The 23,606-nt window shown below is 47.1% G+C and overlaps 1 protein-coding gene across 1 annotated transcript in view; it reads right to left on the bottom strand.

Annotated features, from left to right (window-relative positions):
* CEMIP (cell migration inducing hyaluronidase 1) overlaps window positions 1–23,606 on the bottom strand; it is a 171,811-nt gene that overhangs the window by 77,696 nt on the left and 70,509 nt on the right. Inside the window, exon 2 of the mRNA XM_005560260.4 lies at window positions 625–734. Coding sequence (XP_005560317.3) covers window positions 625–718 — 94 coding nt within the window. The 5' untranslated portion in view covers window positions 719–734. The remainder of the gene's footprint in view (window positions 1–624; window positions 735–23,606) is intronic.

Here is a 23,606-nt window from a genome sequence, read left to right as displayed (position 1 = left end):
TTGAGATAGAAAAATAGATCTAAACCTGGCTTAGAGCATCACAGCTGAAAAGTACTTTAATGTACCCAGATCCTAAGATACCAAAGCAGGAAGGGAGCATTGAGACCAGGTGGTCCAGACAGAGTTGGAAAGATATCTCTCAGATATGTGGGGTTTTATTTTTTTTTTCAGCCTCTTAGAGTGGTTTTTACATTTTGAATTCATTGGTAACATTTAAAAACTAGGGAGATTTTACATAAAGCTCTAGATTTCTGGTTTCTCTGAAAAATTCAGATCCTGCAAAAGGGGATCCACCTTCCCACAGTAGTAATTGGCTAGAACTGAGAAAAGTGTTTCCCTGCCTGGTCAGCTTCACTCATTTGTATCAGGTACCTGGCTCCTGTAGGCACTGAGTTTGCAACCCCTGATTCTAGTCCAATCCCTTCATTTTGTGGATGATGAAACTGAAGCCCAGGATGAAACGTGCTGGGGACCAAGGAGTTTAGTAAGGTGGGGCCAAGGCCCAGGCACCCTGACCCACTCCTATGGCTCCTTCTCCTGGCTCCCCCAACAGCAGCCTTGCTCCGGTGAGGGGCCGTGCCTTCCATGCTGAGATACAGAGGTCCATCTGTTTGCAGTGCTCACCTGTGGATGTGGCCCCAGGGAAGCAGGTCAGTGTAAGCCAGCTGATTGTCAGCATAGCCTTGAAGGAGAAGTCCTGCCTCCCAGCAGCTCCCATCCTGGCAGCGTGCTCCCTGAAAGAGAAGCACACAGAGTCAGACATGCAGCGTTGGCAGGCTGGAATCAGTACACAGGGCTGACACGGAGACAGGCAGTGCCAGAATGTGCACACTCCAGCCAGCCCACACTCCAGTGCAGCGTCCTCACCAGTGGCTTCCCCAGCTGCCACAGCTCAAGGCTGGGCAGACTGGGGCATGAAAACCCTACCGTTGTCCTGCCTGTGTCCTGCAGCTCAGAGACCGAATGATAGATGGAATTTCATCCTTGGCACTCAAAACTCCCTCCCCTCCAGAATGAAGCTTTTTTCTTAAGCTAAGAAACAGAGCAGAACAAAAATATTCCCACTAAACACGAGCTGGGTATTAGATTCCACCAACTTGCTGTGTGATCTCAGATGATCTGTTTAATCTCTCTGGATCTCAGTTTTCTAACCTTTAAAATGAGGGTGTGGACTGGATGATTTCTAACCTTTACATTATCAGTCTATGCTTCTAATCCAGCCTTGGATATTAATATTGAAAACATAAATATAGATGCCTGCATGTTATAAACCCTCTTCTTATCTATCTAGGAGGAAGATGTGGCAAAGATAGCTAATTGTCCCCAATATTCATTTTCTTCTCCTTCCTCAGTAGCAGAATCCCTGGTTTTTATCTGAGCACATGGCTACCTAGAATAAAGATTACATTCCTTAGTCTCCCTTGCATTAGTTGTGGCCTTGGAATTCAGCTCTGGCCAATATAGCAGAAGTATAGTGTCTGAATTCCAGGAAACTCCCTTGAAGGAAGGACAGAAAGACTTTCTTCTCTCCCTGCTCCTTCCGGCTAGCTGGAAGGAAGATGTGATGGCTGGGTTTTCAGCAGCTATCTTGGGCCATATAGTAGCAGCCATGCATGCACTGAGGATGCCAATGCAAGCAGAGAGAAAACTTAGGTCCCGACCCTGTGTAGAATGAAAACAGCCCTAGATGATGGACTCATTTTATTGAGAGAGAATTAAATTATTTTATTTTATTTTATTTTGTTTTATTAAGACAGAGTTTTGCTCTGTCACCCAGGCTAGAGTGTAGTGGCAGGATCTCGGCTCACTGCAACCCCCACCTCCTGGATTCAAGCAATTCTCTTGCCTCAGCCTCGCCAGTAGTCGGGATTGCAGGCATGTACCACCACACCTGGCTAATTTCTGTATTTTTAGTAGAGACAGCGTTTCACCATGTTGGCCAGGTTGGTCTCAAACTCCTGACCTCAAGTGATCCAAAAGTGTTGGGATTACAGGTGTAAGCCACCATCTCTGGCCTGAATTAAACTTCTAGTTTATTAAACTTCGATTTTATTTAAGCCACTGTTATTTTTTTCCCTTTTACTCATATAGAAGTTTACTATGGGAATCTGTCTAAGTAAACCTCAAGACAGGAACTTAATAAAGGAAAAGATGTGAGATTTCCTTTTCAGGCTATAATATCACTCAGAGAGATGTCTTTGTTCAAGTCCTCTGTAGCACACACAGAGAACTTAGATGAGCTTTGGGGGTGGCCAGCTGCAGCTTCTATGCCATCTCCCCAATTCCTCCTATGAATATGACTGTAGTTGTGCCCAGGAACAAACAGATACTCTCCCACACTGAGAAAAGGGTCCAAATCTATCTCACCCAGCCCAGGCTCCTCCCTTTGAACAAGCTCAGTGAAAAATCTGATCACTCCTGACCTTTCGGTTCAAAGTGAAGCTCTTTGTGCGAGTTCAGTGAGTTGGGACAGCCAAGGGGTCTGAAAGGAGAACACTGGGCCTTCTGCCTGGTACCTCCCACACAGGTGTGCTTGGGAGGCCGGGGGAGGGAGGAAACGATACTCCCAGAATCAATGCTGGCCGTGTCCTCTTAACAGCCACCCTGCCTGACCCAAGCCTGCTTTGTGGAGAACAACAGGGCCCATTCTAGTCGCTTCAGCCAGATTGCTGAAGTCACGCATCACAGCATCTGGGAATGGCTCCTTTCCCATGGCCCCCAGAAGAGGAGTGCTCCATTTTATGCTCCTTGCAATAGAAAGAAGGGGACCCCAGGAATAGGAGCATTTTATGGTCCCCAGAGAAAAGCCAGAACCCTGGTTTCAGATCTCCACCAGTTTAGAAAAACCAAAGGTATTAATAGTTTGCTGTCTGCTGCCAAAGGGCCCCAAATCATCATGGTTTCAGAAGAGCCCTTCCTTGGTAAAGGAAGATGACAGACAGCAAGGTTGGAGGCGGCAGGGTATGGGAGGTAGGTTGGGTGGGGGTATCCCTCCTGCCCTAACTTGTTGGGTGACCCTCATTAAGACATTTCTTTCTGTGGACCTTAGACTTCCCAGGTACCAAGTAGGGAGGTTGGTGACATGGACATTGAATCTCTGATGTCTTCTAATTATATCACAGGTGATTTCAAAGACCAAAAAATAGTCACTTTCTGGATAAATGCAAAAATAATTCCACATGGAGGAATAATGCTCAACCTCCTTTTCCTAACATTTGTGAGACCTTCTGCTATGTCTCAGAGCCAGCTGTCTAAGCCACTGGGGGCAGAGAGATGGCCCTGCCCAAAGAGGCTAATCCCACATTGCTGAGCAAGGGGTCATCCGTGCTTTCTTGCCCCTGAGTAGCTTCCAGTGCCTGAAGACACATGTCCAGAGAAACATTCTGTTGAAGTGAATCCTAAAAGATGCCCAAATTTCTCTTGGGAATTCTTTCACCAAGGGAGGACAGCATTCTCCATTGGCCATTAAAAGCTTTCTGGCAACAAGAACTGGGATTCCGCTTCTTAGCTGGCAAGATAGTCTTGAAACAGTTCCCAGCTGTTGAAGGCCTCAGAAGAGCGCACGTTAGCTAACAATGCTGGAAGTCTCTGCAGGAAGCTGTTAGCTGGAGACTGGTTGACCGCTGTCCTCACTGGGTTAGAGGGCTGCTCAGAGATCGAGCCATGAGGACCTGAGCTTGCCTGTCCCTTCAAGGGTGCAGCAAACTCCTTCAGCAGAGCCTGTGCAGAAGAAAATGCAGGCACCCGTTTCCGAAAGCCAGCACTTTGGGATACTCCACAAGTCTTCACAATAACAAGCTAAAATTTTCCAGAAGTTCGGCTGCCCCCGGATCCAACTGCTACTCAGTCCCCGTGGTTGCTGGGCCTCACTGGGTCAAGAGATACAAGAGCAAAAACAGGGCCAGGAGGCGTTGCTTGCTGGCATCGCTCTCTGCTCCTCACTGCCATTGCTCACCGGGCACCTGAGTCTCTGCTCTCCCTTCAGGTAGCCCTAGCCCCAGCTGCACCGGAGTCCAGGGCTTGTCACCTGCAGAGCAAGGGGAGACAGGGGAAGAGAAACCAAGTGTTACAGGAGCCTCCAGAGAGGCTGCAGAGCAATGGCACTCCCATGGCATCCTCAACCTTATGGGGACGAGGATTCCTGCTGTCCAGAGAGGCTATGGAAGCTAGGATCTTTTCTAGGGATTATTGGAAGAAGAGGGAGCAGGAGGTAAGAGGAAGGGCCAGTTTAAGCTCTGAGGCAGGAGGCGAGATGAGACCTGCAGGGTGACCTGGAAGTTCCTGAGATAAGATAGCAGAAGGACAGCCATCCCCATCCCTACCCACACTGCATGAGGTGATTCTTACTTTAAGCCAACCTAGGCAAGGTTCAGCTCAGTGACTAGCAGGACAGTGGGGTAGCCAGGAGCAGGGGCTCCAGAGTCTTCAATCCCAGCCATGCAGCTCACATGGAGGGTGCCATCTGGCCACTTGTACCCCATTTAAAAGTCTGTAACGCTGAGATGATGCACTGTAAATTCCAGGGTCAACGTGAGAATCAAAAGAGGCACTGTGCCCCGTGGTCAGTGCTCAGCCATGAGGGCTCTTGGCATCAAGGACAGTCTGTGGCATGAGAGAAGAGATGGGAGATGGGACCTGAAAATCTGGGTTTGAATTCCAACCCTGGCTCTCATCAGCTGTGTGACCTCCGGCAGCCCATTCAATCTCTCTGTGCCTTATCATTGTGAACATGGGAATAACACTACTGATGACCAGGAGTTATTGTTGTGAGGGTCAACTGAGATTTGCTAACTTGAAAAATGTCAACTCATATATATCACTGGTCTCGGGAGTAGGAGTTTTGAGAGGTACAGAGAGGAATCGGATGTGAATCCTGCCTCTCGAGTATCTTACTGGCAAGAGGAGAGAGAGGCAAGTACACAAGGAACTACACTCCCAAATGGCAAGCTGCTATCTTCTTAGGCAAAGGAAGATAAAGAGATGGTACCATTGACAGGATAGCACAATCTAGACAGTCACTCTTTGCTTCACTTAGCAAAGTTCAAGGGAAATATTTTACTTGAGCCTAATGACTCTGAACACTTCCCTTAAAATGACATATGAGAATATAGGTCACTTTTTCTCCTGTTGAGAGGTGGCAGGCTTTGGAACCAACCACACCCTTGTGAATTCTCTTGGGCACAGTTTTGTGTATGCTTATATGTCACTTAATGGTTACATATCTGTTACAGGCTGAACTGTGCACTCCACAAATCCATATGTGGAAATGTTAACCCCCAATACCTCAGAATGTGACTGTATTTGGAGACAGGACCTTTAAAGACGTAACTAAGGTAAAATGAGGTCATATGGGTGGGTCCCTAATCTAATATGACCGGTGTCCTCATAGGAAGAGGAGACTAGGACGCAGACATAGAGGAGAGACCATGTAAAGAGACAGGGAGAAGACAGCCACCTACGTGCCAAGGAGAGAGGTGGTTTCAGAAGAAACCAACCCTCCTGACACCTCAATCTCAGACTTCTAGCCTCCAGAACTGTGAGCAAATACATTTCTGCTGCTGAATTCACCCAGTCCATGCTACTTTGTTATGGCAGCCCTAGCAAACTAATGCGGCATCCTTGAGTAAATTACCTAGTTTTTCTGAAGCTCACAGGTTTCTCATCTGTCATAATAACAGTAATAATTGAAGCAAACACTACCAGGGCCCTGTTAGGTGCAAGGCACTGCTTTATGCACTTTTCACATATTGACTAATTTACTACCTCAAAGCAACACTCTGAGCTGGGTATCATTATTATCTCTAGTTTATGGATGGGGAAACTGAGGCACAAAGTATCTAACTTGCCCAAGGTCACACAGGAAGTAGATGACAAATTTCAAAGCCTGCCTTTCTTCTCCAGAAGTTGTGCTTCTAAGGATTCAATCATTTGCAGCATAATCTCAGGATCTCAGAATATAGGCACTGGTAGGAGTATGAGAGATTATACAGCCAGCACTTTTCAAACTTCAGTGTGCACCTATGTTTCCCCAGGAAACTTGCTAAGAAATGCAGATTCTGATTCTGTAGGTCTTTCGAAGAAATGCAGATTCTGATTCTGTAAGTCTTGCTGAGAAATGCAGATTCTGATTCTGTAGGCCTGGAGTGGGGGCTGAGGTTCTGCCGAGGGTCACAGAACTAGTAGGTGGCTTAGTCAGGATTTGAACCCAGGTGGTCTGGCTCCAGAACCCACATTCTATAAAATGGGAATAATAACACCACTCCCTGCTTATCTCTCACCCAGGTTTACTGGGAAGAGTAAATGCTTGATTTGAGCCATTTCTCTGCCCTGGTAGACAACATAATGATCTTGAAACCAAGCCTGGGTGAGCTTGGGGGAAGATGGGCAAGAATCTCCCTCCAGCTCTCTTGTGGTCAGGGAAGCTTTTACGTTTCCCCCTTCCTTTGTGACCTAGTCACATGTTCATAGATTCTTAAATCCATGCCATGACTCCTGGAGGACTGGATCACCTGCACAGGGTCCACTAAGATTCTTTTCTGGCTAAGGACACAAAAGTCTATCTTTGTGGACACCAGAAATCATGGAAACAGGAAAGCAGAGCTCAGAGATCTTGTTCCCACAGGACAGAAATCTTCCCTGACAAATTGTGATGCAGAAACCCTTCTCTGACATTGCCCAGTAAGAGCCCTGTCTTCCTCTCCTGGGTCAGGTAAGGGGCAGCCAAACACCGCCTCCCGCCCCACTATCTCCTTCTGCCACTTGTTCCTCCCCAGGCCCAGCTCTCTCCTGACAGAGAAATGCATCTCTCTGGTCACCTGGTCCTGACACAGTATCCCTAGAGAGAAGAAAGAGGTGGGAGACAGAACAATCCAAGCACCCCTCTGGATCACAGATAAACACAGGAAGAGTCCCAAGCCTGGGGAACTCCCAGCAGCCCTGAGCTCCTTCCTGCCAGCCCTTTCTCAAAGGGGTTGCCGTCAGCACAGTCTCCTGAGACAGGATGTGTGGGGCTGCTGTGCAGGGGCCCCAGGGACAGGGCACCCCAGTCTGCATCCTTGGAGAGAAGCACTTAGAAAACCTTTTGCTTCTGCAGATTGTGGCATCCCAGGATGCTGCAAGAAGCATGTTTCTCTGGCATGAGTTACTTTTACCTTTTGAAAACACACGTGCCCAGACCTCTCCCATTGCTGCAAAGACCAAAAACCCCAGAGGCCCTCCAAATCCTGGTCTCTCTTCCAGAAACTGTGCTTCTAATTCCTAAAAATAAAACAACTTGCAGTTTAGCTTCAGGCTCACAGAAGGTAGGAGCTGAAATAAGACACCTATTCCAGCACGCACTTTCTTATGCCTATCAGTGTTAGGGAGGGGACTTGTTAAAATGCAGATTCTGATAGGGCAGGTCTGGGGTAGGGTCTGATTCTGCGTTTCTAACAAGCTCCCAGGGGAGGCTGTTGCTGCTGGTTGGTGGACGATGCTTTAAGCAGCAAGGATCTAGTTCACCCCCACCCTCCCTATTTTACAGATTTGCAAACTGAGGCCCACAGAGTAGAAGAGAATTGCTCCTGTTGATTAGGAGCAGCTAAATGGAAACCTGATCCAGTATCTGATAGGGGAATTACTGTCTGAGCTCAAGTTATGGGACACATGTCATCTCCGTCACTCTGCTTGCTTGGGAGGAAGGGCGAGAGAAGGGAAGACTAGGCCCATTTATTCCTACTGTTTCTATTGAGACAACACTTCAAAGCAATATTTGGATAGTAAACACATGCCTTGGGTACCTTTTATTTATGTACCCATAGAGTCCTTTTTTTTAAGACAGAGTTTTGTTCTTGTTGCCCAGGCTGGAGTGCAATGGTACGATCTCAGCTCACTGCAACCTCTGCCTCCCAGGTTCATGCCATTCTCCTGCCTCAGCCTCCCATGTAGCTGAGATTACAGGCATGTGCCACCACACCTGGCTTATTTTATTTATTTATTTTTGAGATGGAGTCTCGCTCTGTCACCCAGGCTGGAGTGCAGTGGTGCCATCTCAGCTCACTGCAACCTCTGCCTCCCGGGTTCAAGCAATTCTCTGCCTCAGCCTCCCCAGTAGCTGGGATTACAGATGCCCACCACCATGCCTGGCTAATTTTTTTTGTATTTTTAGTAGAGACTGGGTTTCACCATGTTGGTCAGGCTGATCTTGAACTCCTGACCTCAAGGGATCCACCCGCCTCGGATTCCCAAACTGCTGGGATTATAGACATAAGCCAACCTGCCCAGCCAAGAGTCTTGAATTATCTTTTTCCCAAAAAACATTGAAATGGGAAATTTCCAATGGGGAACCACCTACAGAGCCAAAGAGGAGAGATGCTACAGTTCCCTGTGATAACAGAAATTCACCTTCACAGACTCACCCTATCCCCAAGCATGGCAGAGTGAATCCCGTTTGATCCTGCTGTGCCATCAAGACCAAATCCCTCCTCACCCCACCAATCAGCTGTGGGGGAGGGATGGGAAAGGTAGCTCTGAAACTATTTCACATCCTCCTATTCATTCAGCTCACATCGCTACCCCATGGGCGGCCACTGAGCTGGTGTTGGGGGCACAGGAAAGTAAGATCCCCATCCTTAAGGATCCCCCAGTCCCATCCCCCTGTGCAACAGGTACTGAAATCTAAATAATGCACGTGACCCTCCTAGCAAACCAGATATGTCCTAATGAAAAGTCAATCTGTAGTTACTCACTTGAGATTAAACATAAGAGTAAATAATTTAGCCACAATGATAAATCTGGCAGGGTGTCCAAACTTTTGGTTTTCCTGGGCCGTACTGGAAGAAGAATTGTCTTGGGCCACACATAAAATACACTAACAGTAGCTGATGAGCTTAAAAAAAAAAAAAAAAAAAAAAGGGCTGTGCATAATTTTCATGATATCCACCATCACGCATAAGCAAAAAAGTCCTCACGTTCAAAGGGTTGGACACAGCTGCATGCTGTCCAGTACAGTAGCCATGAATCACATGTGGCTATATAAATGTAAATGTAATTATAATTAGATAAAACTAAAAATGTAGTTCCTTGGCCGGAGGTGGTGGCTCACGCCTCTAATCCCAGCCCTTTGGGAGGCCGAGGCTGGTGGGTCACGAGGTCAAGTGATAGAGACCATCCTGGCCAGCATGGTGAAACCCCGTCTCTACTAAAAATACAAACAGCTGAGCATGGTGGCACAAGCCTGTAGACCCAGCTACTCAGGAGGCTGAGGCAAGAGAATCACTTGAACCTGGCAGGCGGAGTTTGCAGTGAATCAAGATTGCACCACTGCACTCCAGTCTGGGTGACAGAGCGAGACTCTGTCTCAAAAAAATAAAAAATAAAAATAAAAAGTGTAGTTCCTCAGTTGCACGAGGTACATTTCAACTGCTCCATAGCTTGTATATGGGGCTACTGTATTGGACATCACAGGTTGAGGACACATTTATCACAGACTTCTATGGAACAGCTCTGAGCCTCACTACTCAGAGTGGTGTAGTTAGGTCCACACTAGAGCTACAATTCAGTTCAGAGCGACAGTTCTCATGGTGGTATTCCCTGAACAGCAGCATCATACTACCTGTTAGAAACAGATTCTCAGTGCCACTCCAGACCTACTGACCAAGTGACTCAGAAAAATCTGAGGGTGGAGCCCAGAAAGCTGTTGTAACAAATCCTCCGGGTGATTCTGATATGCGCTTAAGTTTGAGAACCGTTAGTTACAGAGTATTAATTAAATCCCAAAAAGACACTCGTCAGCCTCCTAAATATTTGAAAATGTATCAGGCTTTATCACAAGATAGATCCAAATTTAAGTCTCGACCTGCCACTTAAGGGCTGTATGTGTAGTTGGCCAGTTACTCAACAATCTAAGCCTCTGTCTGCTCAGTTGTAAAATGGGGGAATAATAGTAGCTGTCTTAGAGGTCTGTTGGATGGGATTAGATGATGCATGCAATGTGTGTGGTACATGGGTTAGCCCGGATGAAGACTCCATAAAGGTCAGTGTGTCGCCATTACCCACGTCTGCCTCCCGGGCAGTGATGGACACAGCTGACCATCAACCTGGCTTACTATGTGGGCTTTTAGGGTAGCCTTTTTCACTAATAAATTGGTAAAACTGAGTCTTCAGATGAGTGTTACATCTAAACAAGAGGTGCTTTCTCGAAAGCTTGTCACAGAGGGCTTTATGCAGGAAATTCACCCCTGTCGGGCAATATGTTTATGACCTGGGGAAAAAAACCCAAATATGACCTAATGAGAGTCCCTCACTGGGCTCTAGGCAAAAGTTCTGCCTGGATTATGTGAAGTGTGGCAGATGCACCAAGCCAGAGTCCTGAGGTCCTGAAACAGCAGAGAATTCAGGAGCAGATAAAGGGAGGTTCCTGCTACCTCAGAGGGCCAGGGTATGAGAAGAGGTCATTTCTGCGCTGCAGCCTGGCTCATTGTTTTATTCCAGGGGGCTTTGCTTGTCTCTCACATTCAAGCAAAGCACAGTTCCCAAAAGAGAGGAGGGGAAGTGAGAAGAGAGGAGAGAATAGGGGAGGGGAGGGGAGGGCAAAGGAGGGGACAGGAGAGGAGAGGGATTAAAAGATAAAATATGGCCTTGTTTACCCATCCTGGTATTACATTCCCACCCTTCTGGGGGATTCCATGAATGAAAACACAACACCTGCTGGGCGAGGGGCTGTGGAAGAGGAGAAAGGGTGATGGAAATGCAGCACCCGGGGAGCAGATCTATTCTTAGTCCCATGAATTTCCTCCTGGCCCCCAAAGGCCTTCCCCCATTCTGATGTTTGCTTCCTTGACTTCAGTGTTTTTTCTCTTCCCGACCATCCTCCCAGCTGCCATGCTCAAGCTTTTGAAATGCATAATTTGTTTTAATTACAAAATAAAATAATTTCTCCCATAGAGGGTTCTTCCTGGCCCTAAATTTCCTATCAATTCCTTCTCCCTCTGCATCCACATCATATTCATCAAACCCTTCTTTAAACTTATCTCATTCTGTCTTTGGAGTTCCTGAACATTTTCCACACTGGGCTGTGGGCTCCTTGAGGGCAAGTACTCCGTGAACACATTTTTCCTTCCCAACAGACCTTAGTTCAGTAGCTTGGCACACCGAGGCTGCCCAGTTAGTATTGGACTAAGTGAATGTGTTTGCCAAATGAATTTGGCTATTTGCCAGCTCTGCAAATTTCAACTCTTTGTCCAACACCATCTTTCAAAACAGGTGGGTGTATTTTGAAGTAGAAATTGGAGACATTAAGCAGATTTTAAAAAATATATATTACTCTTTTTTGTCATTTAAGCATTACCCTCAATTGAGTAAAAAAAAAAGAGTATCTTCCCTGTTAAAGTTGGTTTTGTCTTCCAGCATCATAAAGCAAGAGGGGAAGTCTCGTTACTGATACAGGTACTCCCAGGCCCACAAAGTCTGAGGCCAGCCTTCCGCTCCTACAGTTTGGAGTGACTGGAGGCTGCAGCAAGGAAGGGTCCTGGCCTCTCTCACCAATCCCAGGACTCTCTGGAGAGGGTGCTGCCCACTATAAAAGGTAAGCCAAGTGTCCCAGTTTTCCCTGCCCTCAGTCCCCAGGCCATAGACACCCATCACCTCTGAGATTCACTCATTCCTATAGGGCAGGCCTCTTGCATGATTCCTCCAGGTATTTCTGGGACTCCCTACGGGTGCCTACACAAATCCTGTCCCAGCTCATGCTGCAAATATCCTGGGATTTCACAGCCACAGCCTCTTGCTGGGAGTTTAGCTAAACTCCATCTCCACCCCTGCTCCTCATCCACCTGCTGCTATCTTTGTGCATGGGACATGAGGGATTCTCCCCCAGCCCAGGCTGCCCTGGAAGCTGCCTTTTACCTCACAGTGAAAGTGGCCCATCTCATCTGCATGGAGAGGGAGAGTCCATGCTCAGTTACATGTTCCATAGCCAGGTGACCCAGCTCCCACGGTATTATGGAGGCTAACAGAGAGGTTCATTCAACACACCTAGGACCTGGTAATGAATGCTACTCGGGTAGCTGGGTCACTCTCCACCTTAAACCTCTCCCGACTGTCCCTCCGGCCCCAACTTTGAGTCTGCATGGCACAGGATGGCTTCTTCCATGATGGGATTCCTCTCTCCAAAGCCTCATTGTCCTTTCCTGAATTTGAGCATCTGTCTGGCCTTCCCAGTCCATCAGATGGTCTGTAAACAAGTGAGCCTCATCTGGAAAGACAGTTTAAATTCCACCAGCTCAACCCAGGCTCCTCAGCTTCCTTATAAATCAGTGGATGCAAGTAGGTATTTTAGGAGAGGAGCTGCCACCTGACGTCAAAGACAAGTTGACCTGAGTCCCAACTCTGGCTTCCCCGGGCATCATCCATAGAAGGCTCTGCCAGCTGGCTCTTGTCCAGGCAGGGAAAGTCTGCCAGGGTCAGGGGAGCCCAGGAGTCTGCCCCGCCACGAGCCTTTTTATTCCCAGTTCCCTGGGCAAATGTGGTGTGGGCTGGCTCCTCAAAGCCAGCAGCTAAAAGGTCAGGTGATGCCAAGAGCAGCTAGATCACAGAGTTCAAAGACCTCAAAGGTAAGGTGAGCCTCTCTTGAGACCCTGAGTCAGAACTTGGAGCTACCCAAGTCTACTCACTGGGCTATGCATCTTCCCAGCTGGTTGTGTGCACTGTACTGGCTTGGTAAGTGATTGTAGCAATAAACACTTCATCAGTTGTATTTGTTAACTGAAAATACTAGCATCAGCAGTTGACTTGGCATTTCTTCTGGCCTGAAGTTATTCTATGTGTGCCTACTTGTTTCTGAGGCTCAAGAAAAATTTGTACCAGATGCCCCCTGCCCTCTCCCCATCACCTCCTACCAGGGTCAAGACCCACATCACTCCTCATCGGGGTTATTTAGTGGCCCTTTTTGCCCCATTCTCCCCGCTGGTGGGCGGGGGGGGTTCCTGGCCCAATGGGGGAAGGGAGGCTCATAGTCCCAGGAAGAGCTTTGTTTCATAGAGGATAAAATCAGTGCTTAAGGAGATTGAGGATGCCTGGAGAATACATCAGGTGCCAAGGATCAACAAAGATGAGCATAGTGCAGGGTTCATTCATGAAGTACCTTCAGTGCAAAGTTAAGGAGTCTGGACTTTATCCTGAAAGCGTGGGTGTGGGGGCACCGGCGGACAGGAGGAGCCAGAGGAATGAGTCGATGTGTACTTTTAAAAGATACCACTGCCAGGGACAGAGAGGAGGAATGGGAGGGGAATAGGAGTGCAGCCTGGAGGTCTCCACTGGAATTTAATCAATCAATTCATGTTTATTATTAGTGCCTACTGCATGATGGTTCTAGGCATTGAGACACAGCAGGAAACAACTCAGGAAAAGACCCTGCCCTGGATCAGGTTAGAGCTCACAGTAAGGTTGTTGGAGAGAGGGGTTGCAGGAGGAAGAATAGAAACCAATAAGCAAGGAAATGCATCCCATATATGTCTGATCATACAAAGAGCTGCAGAGAGAAATCAAGCACAGGAAAGGAAAGCTCTCTCTGGTAAGGTGACAGTGGAGCAGGCACCAGAAGAAAGAGACAATGGGGTTAGGAGATGCCATGGGAATACATAGGCAGAGGGAACACAGCAAGAGAAGGGTGTGAGGGAGTGCAGTAGGCAGGGGCTGGAGCTGCGTGGTGAGGTCAGAGGGCAGAGGGGTCAGCACAGCTAAGGGGTAGGGTAAGTTGAGGGTGATAAGACATGAACAGTTTCAGGTGGCTGAAACTGGGGTGGAGGCAAGGTAGGGGTGGGAAGGGATAGGAGGGACGTGTAGTGTTTGAGGCAGGGCATGCTGTAGAAACAATCTTTCTCTGCAGCAGATGCCCACTCAGCTCAGCGCTTCATTGATTACCTGTTAGGTGAGATAGGCATTGAAAATCCCCAGCGCTGGATGTGGTGTTTGCAGTGCTGCAATGCTGGCTTAAATAAACTCTGCAGTAAGCATTGTACCATTCTCATCCCATCCATGGCTTTCACACCAACAACTAATCCTTTTGGAGTGATGCCTCCAGGCACTGCAAGTACATCATCCCAGACAGTGTGGGCCCAACTTACAACTGTCTTTAAGATTCTAGTGCCCAGAGAGAAGACAGGTAATGTGACAGGGTCCAGGAAGGCTGGACTCTAGCTAAGTGGGCCACACCATACATACTTGGACGTGAAAGAAGTTCTCAAAACCAGAAGATCCTGGAAAATGTTAGCTGCCATTGGAGTGGCTATATGTGTGCCTCTGTTTTGTGTGTTCAAACTATTTTTGTATGATAGAAGTGTAATTCTAAAGCACCCACTTTCCAAATTAAACAAAGGAACGGGGGAACGAAGCACCAGAGAGACTCACCCAGAGGCCTTGAAAGCAGGTGGAGCCAACAACCTGAGCTGGAAAGGTCTAGAAAATGTGTGTGCGTGTGCCTGTATGTGTATGTGTGTGTGTGCATGTGTATGAGTGAGAAACAGGGAGATTACTCTGCAGAGCTTGACAAGCAGGCAGATCCACCCTACCCTTAGGGTTCTGACTCTGTGGAGCTGGGGCAGGACTCAGTAATCTGCATTTGCACCCCTGCCAGACACCCTGAAAGATTCTGATGCAGGTAAAGCCCTTCTAGAGGTACAGTGGAAAGGGGAAAACGTGTTTTCTTCTCTCCACCAACTGAAGGAAAAACTGCTTTTTCCCTCCACTACTCCAATACTTCCAACCACTACATGTGCGGGGGATTTTCAAACCAAGCAATTTTCCAGTTCTTGGTGCACAATAACTAGGTGCTCTACAATCCATTCGATTCTGATACAGTCTACCTGGAGTCAGCACGAATGCCATGGATTGAAATCTGTGTTTAGACCCAGGGTAGGCCCACCATTGCCTTTCGGCGTGTGGACTGTGAACTAGGGGTGTCCTTCAAACTGGAAACAAGGGTCTTGTGGGGCAAAGGCCTTCTGACTTGGGCAAAGGCATATTCTTCTGGGAGCAGCAGGAGAGATGGAACAGGTAGGGCATCATTGCCAGCAAGATGCCTCCTGCTCCCAGAGCTAGATGTCTTCAGGAGGGACAAGATCCAGACACAGGTTTAGAACAAAATGTGATGAATTGGAACCAGCCTTAATGATTGATGGGAGAAGGTGCTACATTCAAAATGAATGAGGAGCCCACGGAGGATGTTTGCGGGTTTCATTCCCTGCTCCCGAATTCAGCCCCTTGATCTTCCTTTGCAGCCATCTCTCCCTTTACTCTCAGACCATGTGGCTCAACTGGGGCTGACCTGCCCACCTTGCTCCTAAGGTAGATGTGTGACCTGGCCTGGCCAACGGATAGATCCATTCCCCTGGCTGCTGTGATTGGTGCAGGGATGTTCATATGACCCAAGCCAAAAAAAAGGGACATTGGCTGGAACTACTGGGAAAGCTGGATCTCATTCCACTGTGGTTGGCAAACCTGGAGTTGCTGGGGCCACACTTGCCTCTATACTGAGAGAGGATCCCTGAGAATGAAGCTTGCACAGAGGAATGTGGAGCCTAGAGATGGAGAAAGCTAATACTTGAGCACCCAGACCCAAATATGCCTGAAGCTACTACTATCCCTGGACTTTTCAATTGCATGAGCCAACAAAGTTCCTTTTTCATTTAAGCCAATTTGAGCTGTGTTTTTGACATTCACTATGGAAACAATCCTAACTAATAAGGAGCCAACAGGAGAAAAAAAGATGAAGGTTAGCTCTTTTTTTTTTTTTTTTTTTTTTTTTGAGACAGTTTTGCTTCCGTAGCTCAGGTTGGAGTGCAATGGCACAATCTCCGCTTACTGTAACCTCTGCCTCCTAGGTTCAAGTGATTCTCCTGCCTCAGCCTCCCGAGTAGCTGGGATTACAGGCATGCACCACCATGCCCAGCTAATTTTATATGTATATGTATATGTACGTGTGTGTGTATATATATATATTTTAGTAGAGACGGGGTTTCTCCATGTTGGTCAGGCTGGTCTTTAACTCCCGACCTCAGGTGATCTGCCCGCCTCGGCCTCCCAAAGTGCTAGCATTACAGGCTTGAGCCACCGAGCCCAGCCGAAGGTTAGTTCTTTACAAGTCTTTTTGCTCTCATAAAGTGTAATTTAATTAATGAGGCCTTACATTACTTTATTGGAAAAGAAGATTTCTTCTCCTCAATTGTTTTGTGTCCCCAAAACATGCAGTTCCCTAGGAAATGTGACCGACATCAGAAAGAATGAAAACCTTCACTGCCACTAAGGTTGACGACTATTTCATGAAGGATTGTGCACCACAATCATGAAGAACCACCCACCAGCATACTCCCCACCTTATTCCAATCCATCTTCCACAGACGCACCAGCATGAATCGTGGCACATTTTTGCTTAAAACCCTCCAAGCGCTTCCCATCACACCTAGAATGAAGTCAGAGCCCTTTATCCAGCCCTGTGTGGCCTGATCACTTTCCAGCCTCATCTCACGCCCATCTCCACCCATCCAACATGGGCCTCTCTGTCACTTCCTTGATGATGGCAAGCTTGATTCTGCCCCAGGGACTTTTCACATGCTGCTCCTTCTGCCTGGAATGCTTTCCCTACTCCACTCACCCTCAAGTCCCAGTCTAAAGTCCTGTTCTTACAGATGCTTTTCCTGCCATCTTCTTCCTATCTGAAGGTCCCTCCCTCAATACCCTTTGTAGCATCCTGGTTATTTTCTTCACACAGTTTATAATCATATATTCACTAATGAGTTTGCTTATTGTCAACAAACTTCATGAGGGGAGGGATTTGGTCACTGGTTATGCTACTCAGAGTGTGGTCCAGGGACCAGCAACATCAGCATCACCCAAGAGCCTGTTAGAAACCAGAGGTCTTGCCCCAGGCCACTGACTGGCAATCCTCAGTGACTAATGTGCCCAGTGAAGTTTGCAAACTTCAACTTCTAAGGGTCCTTCCTCTGCTCTAAGACACCTTCTGCCCTCATCCTTCCCCACCATGAGAGGAGTCAGAGCTGCTGGCTTCTGTGCATCTCTTTCCATTCTTCTTCCCTTACCCCAGGAAGAATTAATATTAACCACTAGGGCCACCAAACACAGAGGATGCCGTGAAAAGTTCCTCAAAGAGCTGGGAGCCCTAGCGGGCTTATGTGAGAGCCCCGAGACAGGCGTGCAGCTCACGAACGAGCTGGACACACAAGAGGCCAATTTGTTGGCACCTGCTGTGCCTGGAAGCCAGGATGGAATGTCATGAGGCAGGGCCTGGCAGCAGTTCAGAGAGTGCAGCCTTCCTCCCAGGCTCCTGTTCTCAGGCTCACACAAACCCAGGAAGGGCAGAGACAGGGAATGTTTGCACGGCAGATAGACTTTCTCCACTCCTCCCTCTGCCCAGCCAGAGTGGAGTCGAAAGGGCACACTTGATTTTAGTTCAAGTTTGGGCCAGAGTCCTCCTTTGATCTGACAGGCTTGTCTTTTCTTGGGTTATTTATTTGTAGAAACCCCTCTGGTTTCCTACTACTTCAAATACACCTACAGGAAGCCACTGGCAGGTGGGGTTCTAACGCATAGGCCTGTTTTACTGCCCTGGGTGCCACCAGCTTATTGTGATGGGATCAGTTACCTGGATCTCTGCATGCAGGTGAAATTTACAGCCCTGGGCTATAGAACAAAAGGCCCTATTCTATGAAAGAAAATGGGTCTGATAAAGCTAGCTGGGAGGAGTGGCCAGAAACAGGGAGTCCTGGGTTCTGGTCCTGAGAGACCATGGCAGGTCTTCCCTGGGCCTCAGTATTCTCTCTCTAAAGTGAGACCCAGGGAAATGCATATTTTAACGCTTACTTGGGCCAGGGAGCTGTGACAGAGATATGTAATGATAACAGTTCCTGACTGCATAATCTCAGCTCGCAATTCTGAGCTCCGGGACCCCTAACTCACCACTAGGGGACCCCAGGGTTCCACATAATCGCTTTTCCCTCCAACCCAACATTTTGCTATGGAAATTTTCAAACTCACAGCCAAGTTGAAATAATCTCACAGTGAACACTAATACAGCCACAACCTAGATGCTACCAGTAACATTTTGCCTCTTTAGTGCATATCTATCTGTCCATCCAGAAATCAATCTTAGTCTTTGGATGCATTTCACAGTAAATTAAAAACACCACGGCAATATTTCCCCCTAAACACTTCAGCCTACATATTATTAACTAGAGTTCCATATTCTTTTTTTTTTTTTTCATCTTTTGAGGGAAATTTTACATGTAAATAAAACACACAAACCTAAAGCACACACTTGTTGAGTTTTGACAAATGCGTATGTCTCTGAAACCCAGATCCCCAGGAAGGTCTGGAACATTATCATCACCCCAGAAAGTTCCCTCATCCCCTTCCCAGCCAATTCCAACAAGAGGCAACCACTATTCTAGGTGAGAAATACCAGAAACATTCCATAGATTCACTTTGCCTCTGCTAGGACTTCATGTAAATGGAATGATCCAGTATGCAGACCTTTGTACAAGACTTCTTTCACTCAACATGCTTTCGGGATTCACCTACGTTGCTGTGTGTATCAGTAGTTCATTTCCTAGAATGGCAAAGGAATATCCAATTGCATTAATATATTCTACCACACAATTGCCTTACTATTACTGCTTCAGGGAACTCCAACAAAATGGGATTTGGGAGCAAAAAGAAGGCACGGGCCGGGTGTGGTGGCTCACACCTGTAATCCCAGCACTTTGGGAGGCTGAGACAGGCAGATCACTTGAGGACAGGAGTTCGAGACCAGCCTGGCCAACATGGCAAAACCCCAACTCTACTAAAAACATAAAAATTAGCCGAGTGTGGTGGCGCATGCCTATAGTCCCAGCTACTTGGTAGGCCAAGACAGGAGCCGAACCCGGGAGGCAGAAGCTTGAACTCAGGAGGCAGAGGTTGCAGTAAGCTGAGATCATGCCACTGCACTTCAGCCTGAGCAACAGAGTGAGACTCCATCTCAAAAGAAAAAAAAAGAAAAAGAAAAAAAAAAAAAGAAGGCACAACTTTGCTACCAAAATGCAGCAAGAATGAGCTGTGTTTGCCGCCATCCTTCTCCAACCCAACAAGACACTTTGGAGGCAGGTGTCCTCGGCCCAGTTCCCAGTTCCACCACTCATTTGCTGTGTGAACCTGGGCAAGTTCTGGTACCTCCCTGTTCTGCAGCTTCCTCATCTGAAAGATGCTAGTGACAATAGGACCTTCCTCAAACAATAGTTGTGAGGAAGAGTGAGGTAAGCACATGTTCCATAAATGTTACTAAATGTTATTGAGGAGGAGCTTTGACTTTTATTTTTATTTATTTATTTTTTGAGATGGTGTCTCACTCTGTCTCAAAGAGCTTCAGTGCAGTGGCATGATCACATCTCACTGCAGCCTCAAATCCCTGTACTCAAGCGATCCTTCCATCTCAGCCTCCCGAGTGGCTGGGACTACAGGCACACACCACCATGCCGAGCTAATTTTTTAATTTGTTTATTCTCACTATGTCATGTTGCCCAGGCTGGTCTTGAACTCCTGAACTGAAGTGATCCTCCTGCCTTGGCCTCCCAAAGGGCTGGGATTACAGGCATGAGCCACCATAGACATAGTTTGACCCCTGCATGTTCCACTTAGTGGCTCTGCAGGTCTGGGAAATTTCTGTAGGTTTTTTTTTAAAGTAGGTATGGCTTCACTATATTTTATAACATTATCTCATGGATTTATTTTTCCTCTTCCTGGTTTTCTCCTTTCCCTCCCCATGACTTCCCTTTGCATTTTTAAGCTAAGATTCCTGTGCAGCTTATAAGGCTGTTAAGTATCTTCTGCCTAATTGAGGTTTCGAGAGGATTCAAAGAGATAATATATATGAAATGCTTAGGAAAGCACCCGGTTTGCAGTTAGCTCTCTTATATAAAAGTTATTTTCCATTGTTAGCTGTGTTCTCCAAAAGGGCAGAGCAGAGACTGATTTGCTGAAAACAAATGTGTATGCTCAAGGCATACTTTTGAAAGAGTCTTGCCCTGAGAAGTCAGGATACCAGGCTCACAGGTCACCCTTGTGCTCCCTGCCCTACAGATGCTATTAAAAATGGAATTCAAGGGAGCAACTGCAAATTGCCTGAAGTATCTCCTGGGCCTTCAGCCTGGTCTCCCAGGGGCTGTAGCCCACGCTTGGTTTATAGCCAGGAGAAGTTGCCAGGCAGAAAGAAGAGCTCCTGCCTCAGGCTCTGGCTGCATTTGCAGAGCTGAGCTGTGGCCCAGGATGCTGGCCTAGTTTCAGCTGTAGTCGGCCGTGTTGCCTAAGATCTTCCAGAGGCTTCAGTTGGAAAAAGTTATTCCTTGCTTTTCTCCATAAAATGAGAGAAAGTGGTCCTGGCAGAGAGAGGAGGTGGCACTGTCATCTCAGGGCAGGCCTTGCTGGCTCGCTGAGGGCCTGCAGAGGCCTAGGGGACAGTGCCTGGTTAGAATCTGAACACAGATCTCTCTGACTCCAGCTTGTTCCTGCCTCTGTCAGTTTGCTTCTGGGTATTAAATTTGGAAGTTGTGTTTCCAGCACCTGGGTCCAAGGAATAACCTTAAAACCCTCAAGCCCATGACTTGCCCCAAGGTTCCATAACAAAGATTCAAAGCAAAGTCTCAATTCAACCCAGTGCTCGTGCATCACATATTAGGTTGAACAATACAAAATCATCCATATTCAACTGTCTTGATCTATAATAATGTCTATTCTATGCAATTCAACCTATACGTTTATTCAGTCCTTCTTATGTATACACCATTGTCCTTAAGTCTGGGAGGTGGGGTTGGGAGAGCAGAGAGATGAGAAAACAATGCTTGCCCTTAGAGCTTATGTTCTAGAGCCCTTAGAATCTAATCTTTCTGTTTTGATCTTCTCTCTCAAGTAGTCCTACCTCTTACTATGAGATCCATGCCATTTGAATTGGGTCAATTCCCTTCTTAGGGTTTCAAAGACCACCATATTGTAAGGCTTCCCAAATCTCTGCCTTGAGCCAGGGTCTCCACTATGTTCCAGAGCCCTTTCTGTGATCCACCCTTTCACAGGATGGACCTCCTAGAGTCACACTTGTTCGGCGAGATTTCTCACTCCCAGGCCAAACAGACTGGACCAGGGGCACAAGGGACCAAAGCTGGGCTGATTATTTTTCTCCTGGTTTCAGTCCCTTCTTGTGGCCTGGCTGTATTCCTGCCTTTGATGCTTGGAGACATTCCCTATGTCCTTATTGTAAATCCAAACCCCCTGCTTTTTTCCCCCTTTCCATTTGACTAAATGTAGCTAGACTTGGTTTCTCTTACTTGCAACCAAAAGTCTTAGTTCTTCAGCCCATACATGAGTGATCTGATTTTTTCCTCCCAGGGTCTTAACTGGGCATCGGAACTTTCAGCCACAACAAACACTTTTTTCTGCATAGATTTCTACCCTATTTTCCATGTCTTTCCTGTGCTAACAGTACCATCTCTGGTGGCCAGGACTTTGTAAGAACAGAGGAAGTCATTCTCCTGACTCACCCGGTATCCCAGGGCTGGACAGGAGTGAGTTGTGCAGGCTTGAAGGGCTCATGATGATAGTACATGTGGGTGTGGGCCACTGGGACATTTTGCCCCTCAGCTATTCAGGCACCCATTGGGAGCTACTCTCGTGTGTTTACCATTCAATCCATGTTGGAACAAAGACAAGCTGAAAATCAAATAAACGCCTTCCAGACACTTAACACTGCACACACTTTATCTTCCTCCTCCTTCAGGACTGAAAATGAGATAAGCACCACCTTACTTGGCTGTTCTCCAAGGTCCTGGCATACAAGGGGAAAAGGGAGGGGGTGAAACTATCCCTCAAAGTATGTTGGGACATGAAAGCAGAGGCATAAACCCTTCTTTGAATGGGGAGAAATGAGATATATATATATATATATATTTTTTTTTTTTTGTAAACCACACTTCAGTATGAAAGAAGACGATGGCAGAGGAAATGTCAGTAAGCTGAGTCAGAATGTTTCCAATGCCATAAAAGCAAATGCTGTCTTCTATATGCAACTATTAAAAGTAACAGCAAAAACGCAATTACTTTTGCACCAACCTAGAATAATATTTTTGCTTCTACTAGTTACTAATCGTACCTCTCCAATTACAACACACACACACACACACACACACACACACTGGAAGTAGCCCATGGAGTCCAAAAAGGTTCTGATTCTGGTGTAAATGTCACACTTCAAGGGCCTTCTGTGTGCCAGGTATCAGGCTATTTACTATTACATGGTTTAACTCCCACCACATCTCAGAGGTTAAGTGATTTGTCCAAATTCACATAATCGGCAAATGGTACTTCTATTCCAGGGTCCCAGTTAACAGAATTTCAAGCCACTGCATTTTCTCACCACTCTGCTGTGCCAAGGAACGAACAATTCCAACAGAAGACAGCAGTGAACTCTCAATCAAGCACTTCTTCCTGCCCTGCAAACTTTGCCTCCTCTCACCCTTGTTCTTGAACTTACCCTGTCCCCCTTGAAGTTCTGCCCATAGCCTTCTACTTCCTCATCATCTATTCAGTGCAGGAGGACCTCTCTATCCTGACATTCACGGTGGCCTCCTGATGGTTAGCCCATCTCCAGTTTCCTCCTACTTCCAGTCCATCGCCTACACTGCTGCCAGGATAGTCTTTCTCATAGGAAAATCTTGTATTTTACACCCTTCCAAAACCCGTGTTGCTGTATGAGGTCCCTCAAGAAGTGGCCCCTAGATGTCTACTCAATCTCACCTGTTCTCTCGCTTCATGACCCACGCCACCTTCTAACTTACACTCTGGCCATGCTAGTACCACCAGAAGACCCCCTGTTCACCCAATGTCCGACATGAGCTCATGGTCTGTGCCTTTTATCACATTGCTATTTCTGCTGGAAGGCTCTTCTCCAGCACCAATGCCTGGAGGAACCCTACTACCCATCAAGCCTTTAATAAATTTCCAAGAAGAATGAATCACTCTTTCTTCCTTATTTTCCACCTCTATTCAGCATAGGTCTCTTATTATTATAGAATTTTATTACGTGGATTTCCCATGCTAGAACATGAACGACTGGAGGGCAGGGAACCTTATTTTCTTCCCTTTTCTATCTCTGATTGAGGGCCTGGCCCAGACTAGGAATTCAGTAAAGGCTTGTTGGATGAATCACAGAATCAATGCTCAACAGATCAATGAACAAATGACTCATGTTAACTCTAAAAAGAACCTCACCTAGAGAGGGATTAGATTTGTTAGCCAATCACTGGCTGCATCCCTGTCTTACATTCACCCTTTGTTTGCTCCCTGGCCCTGCTGTGGAGCTGCAGCGACCCCAGGATTGTCTGCCCGCCTCCCCTCCCCTATGACCTACCCCTCCCCCTCCCACAGAGTCACTCCAGGGACTCCCATGGGGGCTAGCACCACCCTGGCACTGGCCCCTGCCAACTGGTCCACAGGCGAATGCCTGACTCAAGCCAGACCAATAAGTTGCTTCCCTGGATCCTGGGTTTGGAGCTAGAAAGAGTCTGAAATCTGTCTCACTGCTGTGGTGAAAG

The sequence above is a fragment of the Macaca fascicularis genome, chromosome 7 (assembly GCF_037993035.2).
Source record: "Macaca fascicularis isolate 582-1 chromosome 7, T2T-MFA8v1.1".
NCBI classification, from domain to species: Eukaryota; Metazoa; Chordata; class Mammalia; order Primates; family Cercopithecidae; genus Macaca; species Macaca fascicularis.
This window is presented reverse-complemented; position numbering and strand designations above follow the sequence as displayed.